Source organism: Anthonomus grandis, chromosome 12 (genome assembly GCF_022605725.1).
Source record: "Anthonomus grandis grandis chromosome 12, icAntGran1.3, whole genome shotgun sequence".
NCBI lineage: Eukaryota > Metazoa > Arthropoda > Insecta > Coleoptera > Curculionidae > Anthonomus > Anthonomus grandis.
The window spans coordinates 2,880,500-2,894,880 of NC_065557.1; the positions used below are offsets into that span (position 1 = coordinate 2,880,500).

Sequence of the window (14,381 nt, forward strand, 5' to 3'; positions counted from 1 at the left end):
ATGTAGGTACTGACCTTCAAAGCAACGCGAGCGAGTGAGATAGATAGAGTTCACATTGATTTTTTTTTGTTATTACCCGAATAGTTTCGGGTCCATCTGAATGCCGGCCAAAGTCGCCAGTTGAAGGAGCTCGTCTTGGTGCGGCCTCAAATCCTCCATCGCTTCAAAATGATCGCTTAACCGCTTGGAAGGCATTTAAATGCGCTCGTTTTAATTACACCGTTTGTTTACATTGAACTGTTGAAATTTAAACTGACAGCTGACATAAGGGACAAGTGACAGAAGCCATATGGTTATCAAGAACGCGATTGTTATAGGCAACCCACTTTGAATGAGTAAGATTTTTTTTCAAATTGACAAAAAATTTTGTTTTTTTTGAAAATTGTCTAATTAATCGCAGTTATGTTCTCTTCAAAAGTTTATAAATACCTTTAATACGTATTATGTATTGTGGGTGACCTACAAACAAGCTTAAACACTTTGCAATTGCCATCTGTCAACTGTCAATAAACAGCTGATCGCTAACCTGTTTGTTGTAAACAATTTGTTTTGCATCTAATGTGATCAATTTCTTGCTAATTAAAAAAAAACACACAATTTTCATCAATGGACCAAAAACTGCCGTCAAACTTCGATCTAATCATCATCGGTACCGGTTTTATAGAGTCAGTAATATCGGCCGCAGCAAGCCGAATTGGAAAATCGGTGCTACATTTGGACGAGAATGACTTCTATGGGGGCCAATGGGCCTCATTCAACTTGGAAGCCCTAAAAACGAGTCCCCCCATTCATATTCAAGACTTCGAAAGCAACTTTTGGACTGAAGATAGTGAATCTCTACTAAAAAACTCTAGAAAATTCAACATAGATTTAGTACCAAAAGTGCATTATGCCCGAGGAGATTTCGTGGAACTCCTTATATCATCCAACATTGCCAGGTATACAGAGTTTCGGAGTGTCAGCAGAATCTTAACTTCACTTAATGGACAACTGGAACTAGTGCCTTGTTCCCGTTCTGATGTTTTTGCTAATAACAAAGTGTCAGTGATAGAAAAACGTATGTTAATGAAACTGTTAACTTCTTTAGATGAAGAAGTTGTTATAAGTGATCCTAATCAAACTTTCAAGGAGTTTCTCACAAGTAAAAAATTATCAGACAATTTGGTGCATTTTGTTTTGTATGCTATGGCGAGGAGCACTGATGTAACTCCGGTTTCGGAGGGCATAGAAAACACCAAAAGGTTTTTACAAAGCTTAGGCAGGTTTGGGAAAACCCCGTTTTTGTTTTCTATGTATGGCAGCGGTGACACTCCACAAGCTTTTTGTAGGTTAAGTGCAGTTTTTGGGGGCACTTTCGCCCTCGATATGCCGCATAGTTTAAAAATTGAAAACAATAGAGTTGAGGCTCTGGTTTTAAAAGATCAAGAGGTTTCGGGGCAACATTTTGTTTTGGGAGAAGCTGAATTTCGTAAGGTTAATAATAAAGGGGGCATTTCCAGGGCAGTTTTCATAACTGATAAGTCAGTTTTAAGTAGCGAATCAGAACATTTAACCCTTTTAGTATATCCTCCTGAAAAAGATATTGGGTTAGTGACTGTTTTGGAATTGGGAAGCTTAACAGGGACATGCCCCAAAGATGTTTATTTAGTCCATATGAGTTGTAAGCAAATTACTAAACCCAAAGAGGATTTTGCCCATGTAGTTGCATGTTTGTTTACTGAAGACGAAGGGAGCCCCAAAGTTTTATGGTCCAGCTACTTCACTTTACCAGAATCATCAAATGATTTGATGAGTGACGAGTTCAAAGAGTTTCCTGAAAATGTGTTTTTATGCCCTGGGCCTGATGTAGACCTGGATTATGACTCTAGCATTAAAAAGGCAAAAATGATTTTTGAAAGTTTGTATCCGGGTGAGGAGTTTTTGCCCAGGGCTCCTGATCCGGAAGAGATCATTATCGGCGAGGAGTGTGTTCAAGGGAGTGTCGATTTTAAGGAGCAAGAGGACGGGGTAACAGAAAAAGAAGCAGCTCCTAGCGGAGATTTTTAGATATAAGCATAAATTAAATATTTGCATTTGTGATATATTAGTTGGTGTACTGTTATTTAATATAGAATTTAATGCCTTCTATATGAGTTGTATCATTTTATGAAGATTTTCTGGAGATTCATGGAAAATAAAATAGAACTCATTGAGTCCACTGAGACAAATGGTAATTCAAACATAACCTTAGGAAGCAAAAACATTTAGCATCAAATAGGATTGGGTGATACTATCGATATTACCCCAAAAGGAGTCAAAGAACGTTTCTTAGGAACAACATTTTATTGTTTATTTATTAGGTAGTGTAAAACAAAAGTCAGAAAATCACAAAATGAGATCAATCGAGTCAAGTCAGCTCTCTCCTATGGTGGTTTCTCCTGGAGATCAGATCCTGCCCATCACGTCCCCTAATGGAAAGTTCGTGTTCTGCAGCAAATATCGTTTCTCCCTTTCTTTCGGTTCAAACTCCTGCTTTAAGGAAATTGGCTCGACATCACTTTCGACTGACTGGGAACCCTCTGGTGTTCCTTCTTCTGCACGTGTGAACACTACTTGTTCGGTATCCCTTTTTGTGATCCTCTCATTTGATGGCAGCTCAACTGCAAAGTCTCTCACTAATGCTGGTTTAGCTAAACTTTTCGCGTTCACCAGCACCATAAACACTAATAATAAAACACACGATTTGATATACATCTTGCTCACTTATATAAAAATGTTCTTTTAATCGCAGCAAAGCCTTTGCAACTCCTTTTATACTCCCGGCGAGTGGCATTCGTGACTGTTCTAGCACTATAGTGGGTTGATTGACGCACATACTCACACACTAATTAATTTGATCTATAAAGAAATAAAGGATGAGCAAACTGATCGGAATTGTTTATTTATTTAAGAAATTTCGTTTCGCTTTAAGTTTTGCGCACGTCGGTTTACTTAATGATTCGCACCTCTTGCATATGAGTGCTATATTTGGCTCGTGCGGATGTTTTCTTCTATGAAATCACCGTGTGTTGAGTTAATTATGGTTAAGTTGTTTGGGTTTGGCTTTTCTGGGAATAATATGAATTCAGCGGGAAACCCTTAATATTTTATCCCTTAGGAAATAACAAGTGCAAGTTAGTTTTTGAAAATATCGATAGCCAGTTCTTTTCTATACAAAACTTAGGTAAGGGCTTATTAACCCTCGAGTTGATCAAGCTTCAATTGTTCGTTTATTGATGCAATAATTTATCAAGTTAGCTAATCATGAGTTAACGTAACTCGCACTCGCGATATTATCTAGAAATATCGCTTAAAACAGGTCACTATTTAAAAATACCGATAATCTTTTCTTGCTCTATTGACCTAACCTCAAATTTTCAGACAATGACGCTTAACCCTAACATAAAACTTTCCAAAAGCTGTCTTCGGACCATGAGTCATTTTGACAACAGTTTAAGATAATTGATGGAATAATTTATCAGGTTAGCTAATCTGATGGTAACGTAAGTCGCATCCGGTATTACATTTAGAAATAACGTTTAAGCCAAAAGTTACCATTTTAAATATCGATAATGTTTCTCAGCTCTATTGACATAACCCTTAATTTTATGACCTCGGGTCAGCTGATTCTTGGTCAACGTAAGCAGCGTCCGGGACAATATTTAGAAATAACGTGTAAGGCAAAGGTTATTTTTGAAAAATATCGATAATATTTCTCCGGCCTATTGAGCTAATCCTCAATTTTTCTGATTTTGACGATCCTAACTTGAAACTTTTCAAGTCGTCAATCAGACTATCATCATTTTTGATATTGACTGTTCAATATGATTGATGGGATAACATTTACAAATAACGTTTAATACAAAAACTACTATTTAAAAATATCTATATTGTTTCTCCGCTCTATTAACCTAACCCTCAATTTCTGATGTTTAACTCTAACCTCAAATATTCCAATCAGTCATTCTTGACATTGACAGTTCAATATAATAATTAATGGGATAACTTGTTGTTAAGCTAATCCTGGATCAATATAGTTTTTCATCCAAATGGTGATATTGAAGAATTACATAACAGGTTGAACCAGGATTAACTCGCACACGGGTTAATATTTATAATATATTAGTTAGTATATCGATAATTTTTTTAGTTGTTATATCGATAATTTTTCGCCGCTCTACTGACCTAACCTTCAATTTTCCTGACGTTGACCTCTAACCTCAATTTTGCCAAGCTGTCAATAAGTCATTGTTGACAGTGACAGCTTACAAGTTCCTGAGGTTCCCGAATCACATTTTTGCATGTGAATAAACCCCATTTTTCACCCTTAGCGATGGCCAATAATGCTGTAAACAGACTATTCAAATTATACGTCGGCAACCTGCCCTGGACCGTAGGACAAACCGAGCTGAGACAGTATTTCAGTAAATTCGGCCCCGTGCAACTATCCACCGTAGTCTTCGACAAAAGTACCGGCCTATCGAAGCATTTCGGTTTCGTCGGGTTCGGGAACAAACAGGGCTTCGAGGACGCCCAAAACGTAACCAATCATAAAATCGACGGGCATAACATAAAAGTGTCGCCGGCCAACCAGGAAACTGATAACCACCATTAAACCGTCTCACATAGCATAACATGTCTGTAGTAAGTAGTGATGATTATAGTGACTTAAGGGAGCTGGGGATTGGCGTAAGTGACCCTCTGACAAACGAATTCGAACAGGCGGCAAAACATGTGCAAAGCATCGCCGGTAAGCTGGACAATAAAGACCTTTTAACGCTTTATGGATTGTACAAACAAGCAATTGAAGGGGTGTGTAACACTTCGAAACCCAGTTGGTATGATGCCAAAGGCAAAGCAAAATGGGAGGCATGGAACAGTTTGGGGAACTTAAACCAAGCTGAGGCAAAACAACAATATGTTGAACAAGTAAAACTGCTTAGCCCAGACTTTGTTTGTGACCAAACAACAACCACCAGTAAAGCAGATTCTTGGGCAAAAGTGTCTTCGTTTGCCCCCATGCCACAACCACTAACCCAAAACATTTGTGACTATATTCGTGAAGGGAATTTGGAGCAAGTTACTGAATATTTAGCAAGCAACAAATCCAACATAAACTCTCTGGACTGTAGTGGCATGGGACTGATTCACTATGCAGCCGATATAGGAGACTTAAGCATATTAAGTCTTCTAATAAAAAAGGGTTGTGATGTTGATTTAAAAGATTCAGGAGGTCAAACTGCTTTGCATTATGCAGCTGCCTGTGGACATGTCGAGTGTGTTAAATATTTAGTTAAAAATGGGGCGCAGACAAGTATAGAGGATTCGGATGGGTGTACACCAAAGGATGTGGCTTGTGATGATTGTATAAGGGATGCTTTGTAAAGATTTTCAATGTTTTTTGAAATATAAAGTTTGTTTAGTTAAGATTTTTGGTTTATTTGGTCTAACTGGTACAAATGTGTTATTGTGATTTACAAAAGTTTGGCCCACTTATATTTGATGTTTTTATCAATGGTGTGTCAGGCTTGACTCAAAAGTACTGCTTTATGCTAATAATCTAAACTCCTAAAAGAAGTAGTAGAGGGTTTCAAGCACCTGGAAAAAATACATTATGACTCCTTGGAAGAACTGTACATGAAGGTTCACTAAGTTTCAAATTTTGGAAAAATATTTTCATTTTAATAAACAGTTTCAGAGCCTCTGTTTTTAAGTAATATTTAATTTTAAAAAATGCGCAAAAGGTGAAAATTTTCCAAATTTCTTAGAAGAAATTAATCTTCCTGGAAGGAAACAAAATAATGTGGTTTATAGGTTACAAGGTGAATTATGGCCTGAATAGCATGGAAAAAAATATTTCCAGCTGGCCAATTGTAATTATAGTAACATCAAAAGGCTGTTTTTTATATTTTCCTAAGAGAGATAGGGACAAGCTTCAATTACACTAAAAATCCATAATAAAGTCAACCAAGACATTTGTCTTTATCTCCAGGCAAAGCCATCAACTAATTAAATAATGCATCTACTTTTAAATGTCTTTTTTCCTCTATTAGATCTAGGCTTGATAGTCAGGTCAGCCAAATATAATCAACACATTGAGAGGATTTTTAAAGCTGCTCTACTTCAAGAATTCCTAGCGGAAGAGGTACTCAACCTGTTTAATATGGAATCTCTTTTAATCAGAAGAAAACATTTCTCACAAGTGTTTTTGTTTACTGTTACTGACCAATCAACTTGACTGTCCTGAAATATTACACAACATTTTTAGTACCTTGCTAAAATTTGTTATTTTTTTTATGTAGAACAATTCATGGTTTCATAATCAGATCAACAAGAGAATTTAAAAGGTTTTCTTAATTTGTATAATGGCCTAAATTATTTTATGCAGTAATGGTGTGGTTTCTTGACTCCATATAAACAGACTAAAATATGTGCAGCGCAGGTTTTTGAAGTATCTATGCTTCAAAATTGGTGGAATATACCCTCCAAGGGGGTATGATCATAAACTACTTACTTCTACAAAGATTTAATTTTTTATCTCTGAGGAACTGCGCTATTCTGGCAGTCACCTTTTTTTATTTAAAGTATGCAACTATAAAATTGATGCACCTCATATTTTAAGGAACTTTTTTGTTCCCCCTATATGCACTAGAACACACCTTCGTTTTTTATTTAGAAAATAGACCTACCTACTAACTTAGCAAGAAATGCACCTTTATGTCGAGCTTGCTCATGATTTAATATTTTACACAGCAATAATGATATTGACCTGTTTAATAGCACTACATCTGCATTCAAACGCACTAAATATTTTTATATATACCTATATAAACACCCCATTTAATTCTCTCCCTTGGTCTATAGTATACTCTAAAGTTGTGAGCTTGAAATTTCGGCTGTCTTTGAGTCAAATCAATTTTTGTACTGTTGAATTGAATTGAAGAAACAGTGGGCTGCCAAGGCAGTTGTGCATATAGGTCTCCTGATGGACCCGTCATGCCCCACCGGGGGTTACCAGAGCCCAACGGCCTTAGAGAAACCGATAAGGCTCTCTGGTCTGAAGGACTTAAAGTCGCTCGGTACACTGAAAGGAAAGTGTTACCCAAGTATTTGAACCTGGCGCGCGTGAGTGCTGGGCACTCCCCGACTACATGGTCAACGGTTTCATCCTCCTCACAGCACCATCGGCATTCCGGGTTGTCCGCAATACCGATAGTATGGAGATGGCTTCTTAAGACCGGTTAAAAGACCTGTCACTAGCCGAATTTCGCGTCTTTTTAGGCGTAGTAGATTTTTGGTGAGACAGGCAGAGGGCCCACCTATGTGCGCTTTGGCCTGTCTCATACCAGGGGACTCAGTCCATCTTCGGTGGGTCCACTTGTCCAGCAGACCCTCCATTGACGCGACCGCAACGCATTTGGGTTCCGGCCCCATCGGCACATTCGCGGATCCCAGTCTGGCAAGAGAGTCCGCTTCCTCATTACCTGCATGGCCATCAGGTATCCAGACGAGCTGGACCCTGCATCCAACCTGTACTAGTTTTTTCAGGACTTTTATGCACTCTAATACAAGCTTGGAGCTTACCTTTGCGGCCGTGATAGCCTTAATGGCAGCTCTGCTGTCCGAGCGTACTGATACGACTGTATTGCGGTGTACGCAGTTTAGGATTTTCTGTCCGCATTTTAATACAGCGAATACTTCGGCCTGGAAGATAGTGGGGTGCTCCCCCAGCGAGTATGCCCTACTGGTATGTGGGATCCCACCAATAAGCCCCGATCAAGCTCTGTTATTCATTCTGGAGCCATCTGTGTACCAGATGGTCCCCCTATTTAGCAATGCAGGTCTGTTGGAATGCTGCCACTCCTCTCTGCCTGCAATGTGCGTCACGAATCCCTCGCAGTCCACAGTCACTGCCCATCAGAAGAAGAGGACATTCCTGTATGGCCCGTGACCGGTCTCACCAGCACGTAGTTCGCCGAGGACGCATAGCCTGTACGCAGTCCTCATGGCCTCGAATTGCACAACGAGGTCCAGAGGCGGAAGGCTCAGCTCTTTTGTACTGTTATCAGAGACAACCAATTTGGTTGTCTCTGCTGTTATGTTCTATAAAATGTGCTGTTTTCCTATAGTATTTAGTTTTTTCAGTTTATTGGTTTTGTATAATGACTTTTCATCTATTAAGCATAATATGTTGTCTTATTAGTTTGGGTATTTTTAATACCTCCCTTACAACGGAAATTAAAAATCATCTATTTTAGGTCTTTACTCCTCATACTCTGTTAATCCGATCTTTCCTTTCTGTTGACTGTCCCAATTTATTACCTTGTTAGTTGATTAATACCTACTTTAATACTGTTCTCCTGTTTTATATTAGGAGTTTTTCTGTAAACCAATGCACTAAATAAATAAGTTTGTAGGATTTCCATTTGCCCATTCATCAAACTTTCACCTTTTTCTAGAGAACTGTATCTACATATACAGGTGTGGCAAACTAAGATCTTGGGTGCAGAAATTCATTGAATCGTCATAAACTAACAAGTAAATAACATTCTTTTAACCCTGCTCTGCTTACAACAGTCTCGACTCAAATTGAACCCCAAAAACAACGATTTCGCTTCACACTTAGGAAATAATAAATCAAATGCAGCAGTACTGCACCTGAACAAACCATATGAAGAGTTTTTGCCTGGTGTTTATATTCCTTAATTATTATTAATTCCTTGTACTAGAATAAAACAGAAACAAAAACACCGTTTTTAGTTCAATTTTTGTACTTTTTTATTAAAACTTAGTTACAACTTAAAAAAATTAATATGCGTAATTTGTACACATGTTTAGTCGAAAAGAGCGAAGCCCATGTCGTCATCTTCAGACTCGGACTCTTCTTTCTTTTCTTCCTTCTTGGCTTCTGCAATAAAAAAAAGACCACAAAAAATTAATTAAAAGAAAATCAACGTTTTGCGGGAATTTGAAGTAAACAATCCAAAGAGCTCAGCTATGAAATTGTACATCAAAACTTTCAGTCGAAAGATGGTGATTTGGAAATCATCATTAAAACTAATAAAAAACTAATTAAACCGGGAATTCTTTACAAAATTAGCAAAAAAATACGAAATCAAATTTACTAACCTTTCTTCTCTTCGGCAGCAGGGGCAGCGCCTCCAGCAGCGGCTGCTGCGGGGGCGGCACCTCCGGCGGGCATCGAGCTCAGTTTTTCCCTGCCTGGAATTAAGAATATGTTTATAGTAAAACTGCACATAAAAATCATATGCAGAAATTGATTAGTTTTAGTTAGCGCATCAGGTGATTTTTGTGCATCAATACTTTCATCAGTCGAAAGATGGTATTAAATCATCATTCAAAAAAGGGGTTTCAGCAAACAACACAAGGCATAAAACAATTGGGAAGGTACTCCTTAAATGCAGAAAAAACTGTACTCCATACATAGAGAGTATGATCTGCCATTACAGGATCTTTGAAGCTTCTGATACCAAGGAGCCATTCATTCATTATTCCTGGTATAGTAAGTAATAAAGTAACCATTTGGGTGCAATCAAAAATAACCCTAACCTATCCACCTGGAAACTGGAAGTAAAAGATTGGCACATCTTTGATAATACAAATGGTACATCAGTTTTATCTCTAATCGAGTGACATCTGACTGATGCCGGAGGATGATTGTTTCATCAGCAAAAAATGTAAATTCATGTGCAATATAAAGTTAGGGCAGATCACTTGTGTTTAAGGAACAGCACTAGACCAAGTTAGGATCCCTGTAGGGCACCAACATTGTACTTAGCAGTATTACCATCAAATTTAATACAGTACATATTGACCAAATTCATGAAGGAAGCAAGTTACTTACTGAATATGACTTTCCATACAAAGATGAGGTTTTTTTTTTCAATTCAATTGGACTAATTCTAATAATCATACACAACTTGGACAAATTTATCGAGAGTAGAAAGGAAACTTTTGATACTACATCCTATATCCGGTGATTCTAAGACTATAATGTTCTAGACCTACCTTGAGCGATGACTTCGTCGATAGACTTGCCATTCAGCTGGGAGATGACTTTGTTGAGCCTCTCGGAGTCGGCCTCGATACCGACGGACCCCAAGATCTTTTCGAGGTCGGCGGCTTTTGGGGCGGCATTGCCTCCCAATACGGCCAATAAGTAAGCAGCCACGTAACGCATCTAAAAATCATATTACGTTGTGTTAAAAACATTCTTCCCCCCCGGTTTTACACAAGTAAACAATTGCGCACTTAACCTAAGTGTTTGAATGGAAACAAAAAATATCGGGAAAAATCTAGGAAATCCCGAGGGATTTTTTGGATTGAAGGGTTGCGGGACGTCAGGGAAAGTCGGTTCTGTGATTTAATGGAAATATTTATGGAAGATAATTGGGATTTGTTACGGTTTTCGCACTTACTTTAAGTCAAGAGACACGAAACGAGTCTACTCACGAAAACAAAATGGTTTAAAAAGAGATTGACTAGTGACAGGCAGTGGACAGCTGGTCTCGAAATGACAAGTGACAGTTAGTAAGGGTTTGGGGGGGGGGGGGGGGAGGAGAGAAATTGGGTTTGATGGTCTTTGCTACGTCAGTTAAAGTAGCTTAAGAGTTTATGTGGTTAAATGCACTTTCAGAACAGACGCCCTTACTTGATAAGTATTTGCGTTTAAAAGACTTTATATTTTAAACAGTTTTGAAACAAAATAGCGGAAAAAAAGATCGATAAGTGTGACTAATAAGAAGAGAGGAAGTTAATTTTGGTGGCCTTTGCTACTTGGGATAGACAAATTTGAACGTGTTGTGGTTAAATGCACACTAGATGTATGCTCAAGTTGGGTTGCTAATAATTCAAATGCCTGGAAACTGATTTTAAATTAATTTAAAGAAGGTTGAAAACAAATTAAAAAAAACCATTAAGGGCCGATTTAAACTGATAAATGACAGCTGGACTCGGATTGACAAGTGACAGTTGGCAGAGAGGGTGAAGGAGAGAAACTAGTTTTGATAAGAGATGTGCTTTGCCACTTGGTATAAACCAGTTTAAACCGTTTATGTGGTTAAATGCACTCCTCGAAGGGATGCCTTTACGTGATAGGTGTTTGCATTTAAAAGAAATAATACTTTACATAGACCCAGTAAAGTAATTTAATGACCTGTTTAAAATCCAAATTGCGGAAAAAAGTGTGACTATTTGAGGGGATGAAAGTTTTGATATTATTGGTGGCTGCCTGGGATAGGCAACTTTACCTGCGTTACACTATTTAAACAACGACTGCGTTAAACAACGACTCTAGAACGACTCGAGACATGGGAATTTAATTAAAAATACAAAAATTCCCAAAAAATTCTTTTTTTCAAAATTTTGTACATATTTTAAAAAACACTGAAACACGGGTCGAATTAATAATCATCTACTGCCGTGTCGTTCCATAGTGCATGACATCTAATGCTATTTAAATGGGTGGCTTACACTTACTTATATATTTGTGTTCTGTGGCTTACACGGTTGGTCCCGCACGACTCTCTAGACATAGTTGGCCGCGGCATATTATTATTGCTAAAGGTTATTACTTCGTATTTTAAAAAAACACAAAATTTCGTGAAAAATAGTATTTTTCTTAATATTATAATTGATTGATTACACACATGATTACTATAATATTATAGTACTTAATCAAGTGTTTTTTAACTAAAAAAAAGTTCTAAAAAAATATGAACACAAGCAAGAGAAAAAAAGAATTAAAACAAGGCAGGCAAATCTGAGGCTGTGACGGGCATGAGTAGGACCCCATCTGGTCGGAGAGATCTATTCCAGCTTTATACCCTGGTTATAATCAAGTACAGTTAATGGCTTTTCAGTGGCACGTTTTTTTTTCGGTCTTGGGACGGAAGCTGCGGTGGGAACACTCAAAGGTCTCGCTAACACGTTTTCTTCAGACGGTTCATCTTGTCGCTCAGATTCTATTTCTTCAGTGGGGTTTGTTGGAGTCTCGTCTTCTTCTTGTGATGACAAAGCATCAATATTAGAGCTCGTGGAAGGCAGAACTTGTAATGGAGCAGTATTAGAGGCAGTGATCGAGCTTCGTTCTTGTGAAGATGATTTTTGCTTTTTTAGGGACGTTTTTGTTTTTACTGGAACAAGTTCCGGAGCATGTTTTGTGGAAAGCATTCTCACATCTCTGGTATCCTTCCATTTCAAGATAACTATACCAATATTATCTTCTCGGGCTATGATTTCTCCTCTTTTCAAATTCTTCTGAAGAACCTCTTTCGGAAGATCCTTTTTAGATGACCTTACTGTACCTACAACATGTGTCTGTCTGGATAACAGGGCTTTTGCTAGTTCTTAGCTTGTATAAAAATTATCGACATAAAGCGTTCTTCCCTGGTCCAGAAGATTATTTAAGAGTTCCGTGCAGACGTTTTTCGCTAGTCCGGTTTCTCTCTCCTCGCTTGCAGACTTTCCACTGTAGATTTTTAAGTCCCAGGTATAACCATCTACTGAGCATAATTTAAAAAGTTTAATACCATATCGATGCGCTTTATATGGTATATATTGGCAAAAAATTAGTCGTCCCCTCCAAGGTACTAATGTCTCGTCAATAACAATAAATTCACCCGAGCAAAATAGATTTTGAAACTTTCTCTTCAGGATATCGACAAGCGGCTTGATTTTTCCCAAACGCTCTCCCGGTACAATTCGTCGCCTTGCATACAAAGGGACGTAACTCATAATTTCGATGGCGTTACGACAAAAAGGCATAAGCGCTAAAATCACGAATTTTATTTTTTGGCATCAAAATAATATACTTCTTAAGCCCCATTTACCTATTTTCAAAAATGTTTTTTCAATGTTACAGTATTTTGTGTCGAATTCTCGAAAGTCAATAAAAGAAATAACAATAACTTATCTGGTTGCAGGCCATACTTATATGCCCGTTGATAGCGTACATGCGGTCGTTGAACGCTATGCATCAAAAATGAATATTGAGGCACCTTCAGAATGGACGACTGTCATTCGAAATGCTAGACGTCGCCCAAAGCCTTACGAAGTAGTTTCAATGCACTACGGGGACTTTTTAGATTGGAAATCTGTATCTACTCCTAAAAAACTTAAGACACTCAGTGGCATGGAGATTAAGATTTCTAACATAACCAGTGCTAAATTTGTAAGTAAGAACAATAAAAACACATTTTTTGCCTTTACAAATTACAACATGGAGATGCCACCTGAAAAGGCTTTTTCGCCACAGAATATTTTGAAAAAGACGTAAGCGCCAAAATGTTAAATATGTCATGTTTGTGTAAGATTTATTCAATAAAAACATTTCAAAACAAAATCTTTTATATCAGGAACATCAAAATTTAAAAAAAAAATCAATGATATAAATATTTTACGACTGTAAACGTTTTTTTCGTCTCCTGAAAAAAAGCGTGTGTGTCGCTTATGCCTTTCTGTCGTCGATTTGAATTTTTTTGGATTTCGCCCGAAGCTTGACAAATTTGGTGTTTTCTAGCTGCTCTCAAAAGGGCGTAACTCAATATAATTTATTGCCTGGGTTATGCACGCAAACTGTTTAGGCCTATCTCATCAAGTCATTTTAAAACAGCAGACAAAAAGGCGTATCTTACATACGCCTTTTTGTTTGGCACTAAGGGGGCTCCATAGTGCCATAAGTACTGCCATTTCGCGTTCAGGAAACATATTTGTTCCATCTCAGTTGATTCCGATTTTTAGACTAGTTAGGGCTAAAAATCCCTATAATGTAATTCCAATTTCATAGATTTTAAAGGCTTGTCGAAAGATTTAAGAGTTTTAAGCATACGCCAAGATGATGACAGAAACCAAATCAACTGGACAGAAATCTTTGAAATTAAAGTTGAAAAGGAAAGTCCAGATAATATTTTTTTTAAAGTGTCTCACTGTGATGAACATTATAGAAGCCTCACATTGAAGAGAACAAACATAGATCATTTTTCCCTCGGAGAACTTAACAATGAACGACCAAAGATAACATGTCTAAAATATCAGGACCTAATTTCTTTGTGCAGTGGAGAAACTCCTGTAATTCGATCTCAGGAGCATGGGTCATTTTACAGATCTCTTCCACACGTATAAGTCCGTATTTTTATCGTTTTATGTTATAAACAATTTAGTTTTTTTGTTACAGTTTGTTACTTCGAATAAAAGTTTGATTACCATGGGATGTTGTTATTTTGCAAAGGGCGTAACTTTTTTAAAACAATTCGATTACAGCACACAAAAAGGCGTATCTCAATCTTTTTTTGATTTTTGGAAAAACTGGAAAACCTATTTAAAATTTCGTAATAGCAAATTGT

At 37.5% G+C, this 14,381-nt stretch overlaps 3 protein-coding genes across 3 annotated transcripts; 2 read left to right on the forward strand and 1 right to left on the reverse strand.

The window, feature by feature from the left end:
- The first annotated feature begins 436 nt into the window (after nt 1–436).
- On the forward strand, nt 437–2,127 carry LOC126742738 (rab proteins geranylgeranyltransferase component A 1). Its single transcript, XM_050449524.1, has one exon. The coding sequence runs from the start codon at nt 607–609 to the stop codon at nt 2,044–2,046; it is 1,440 nt and encodes a 479-aa protein (XP_050305481.1). The 5' UTR covers nt 437–606; the 3' UTR covers nt 2,047–2,127.
- A 2,386-nt stretch (nt 2,128–4,513) lies between these two features.
- On the forward strand, nt 4,514–5,445 carry LOC126742752 (acyl-CoA-binding domain-containing protein 6-like). Its single transcript, XM_050449543.1, has one exon. The coding sequence runs from the start codon at nt 4,654–4,656 to the stop codon at nt 5,401–5,403; it is 750 nt and encodes a 249-aa protein (XP_050305500.1). The 5' UTR covers nt 4,514–4,653; the 3' UTR covers nt 5,404–5,445.
- A 3,326-nt stretch (nt 5,446–8,771) lies between these two features.
- LOC126742760 (60S acidic ribosomal protein P2) lies at nt 8,772–10,581 on the reverse strand. The gene is made up of 4 exons (XM_050449552.1): nt 10,458–10,581; nt 10,048–10,219; nt 9,148–9,240; nt 8,772–8,926 (listed from the first exon to the last, which is right to left on the reverse strand). The coding sequence occupies exons 2-4, from the start codon at nt 10,217–10,219 to the stop codon at nt 8,853–8,855; spliced, it is 339 nt and encodes a 112-aa protein (XP_050305509.1). The 5' UTR covers nt 10,458–10,581; the 3' UTR covers nt 8,772–8,852.
- Between the last annotated feature and the right edge of the window lie 3,800 nt (nt 10,582–14,381).

Excerpts from the sequence above, each read along its gene's own strand:
- LOC126742738 (XM_050449524.1), top strand. The coding sequence starts at position 607 with ATGGACCAAAAACTGCCGTCAAACTTCGATCTAATCATCATCGGTACC.
- LOC126742760 (XM_050449552.1), bottom strand. The coding sequence starts at position 10,219 with ATGCGTTACGTGGCTGCTTACTTATTGGCCGTATTGGGAGGCAATGCC. Across the intron at positions 9,241-10,047 it reads CGACGAAGTCATCGCTCAAG|GCAGGGAAAAACTGAGCTCG; the intron begins GTAGGTCTAGAA and ends TCTTAATTCCAG. Across the intron at positions 8,927-9,147 it reads TGCTGCCGAAGAGAAGAAAG|AAGCCAAGAAGGAAGAAAAG; the intron begins GTTAGTAAATTT and ends TTTTTATTGCAG.
- LOC126742752 (XM_050449543.1), top strand. The coding sequence starts at position 4,654 with ATGTCTGTAGTAAGTAGTGATGATTATAGTGACTTAAGGGAGCTGGGG.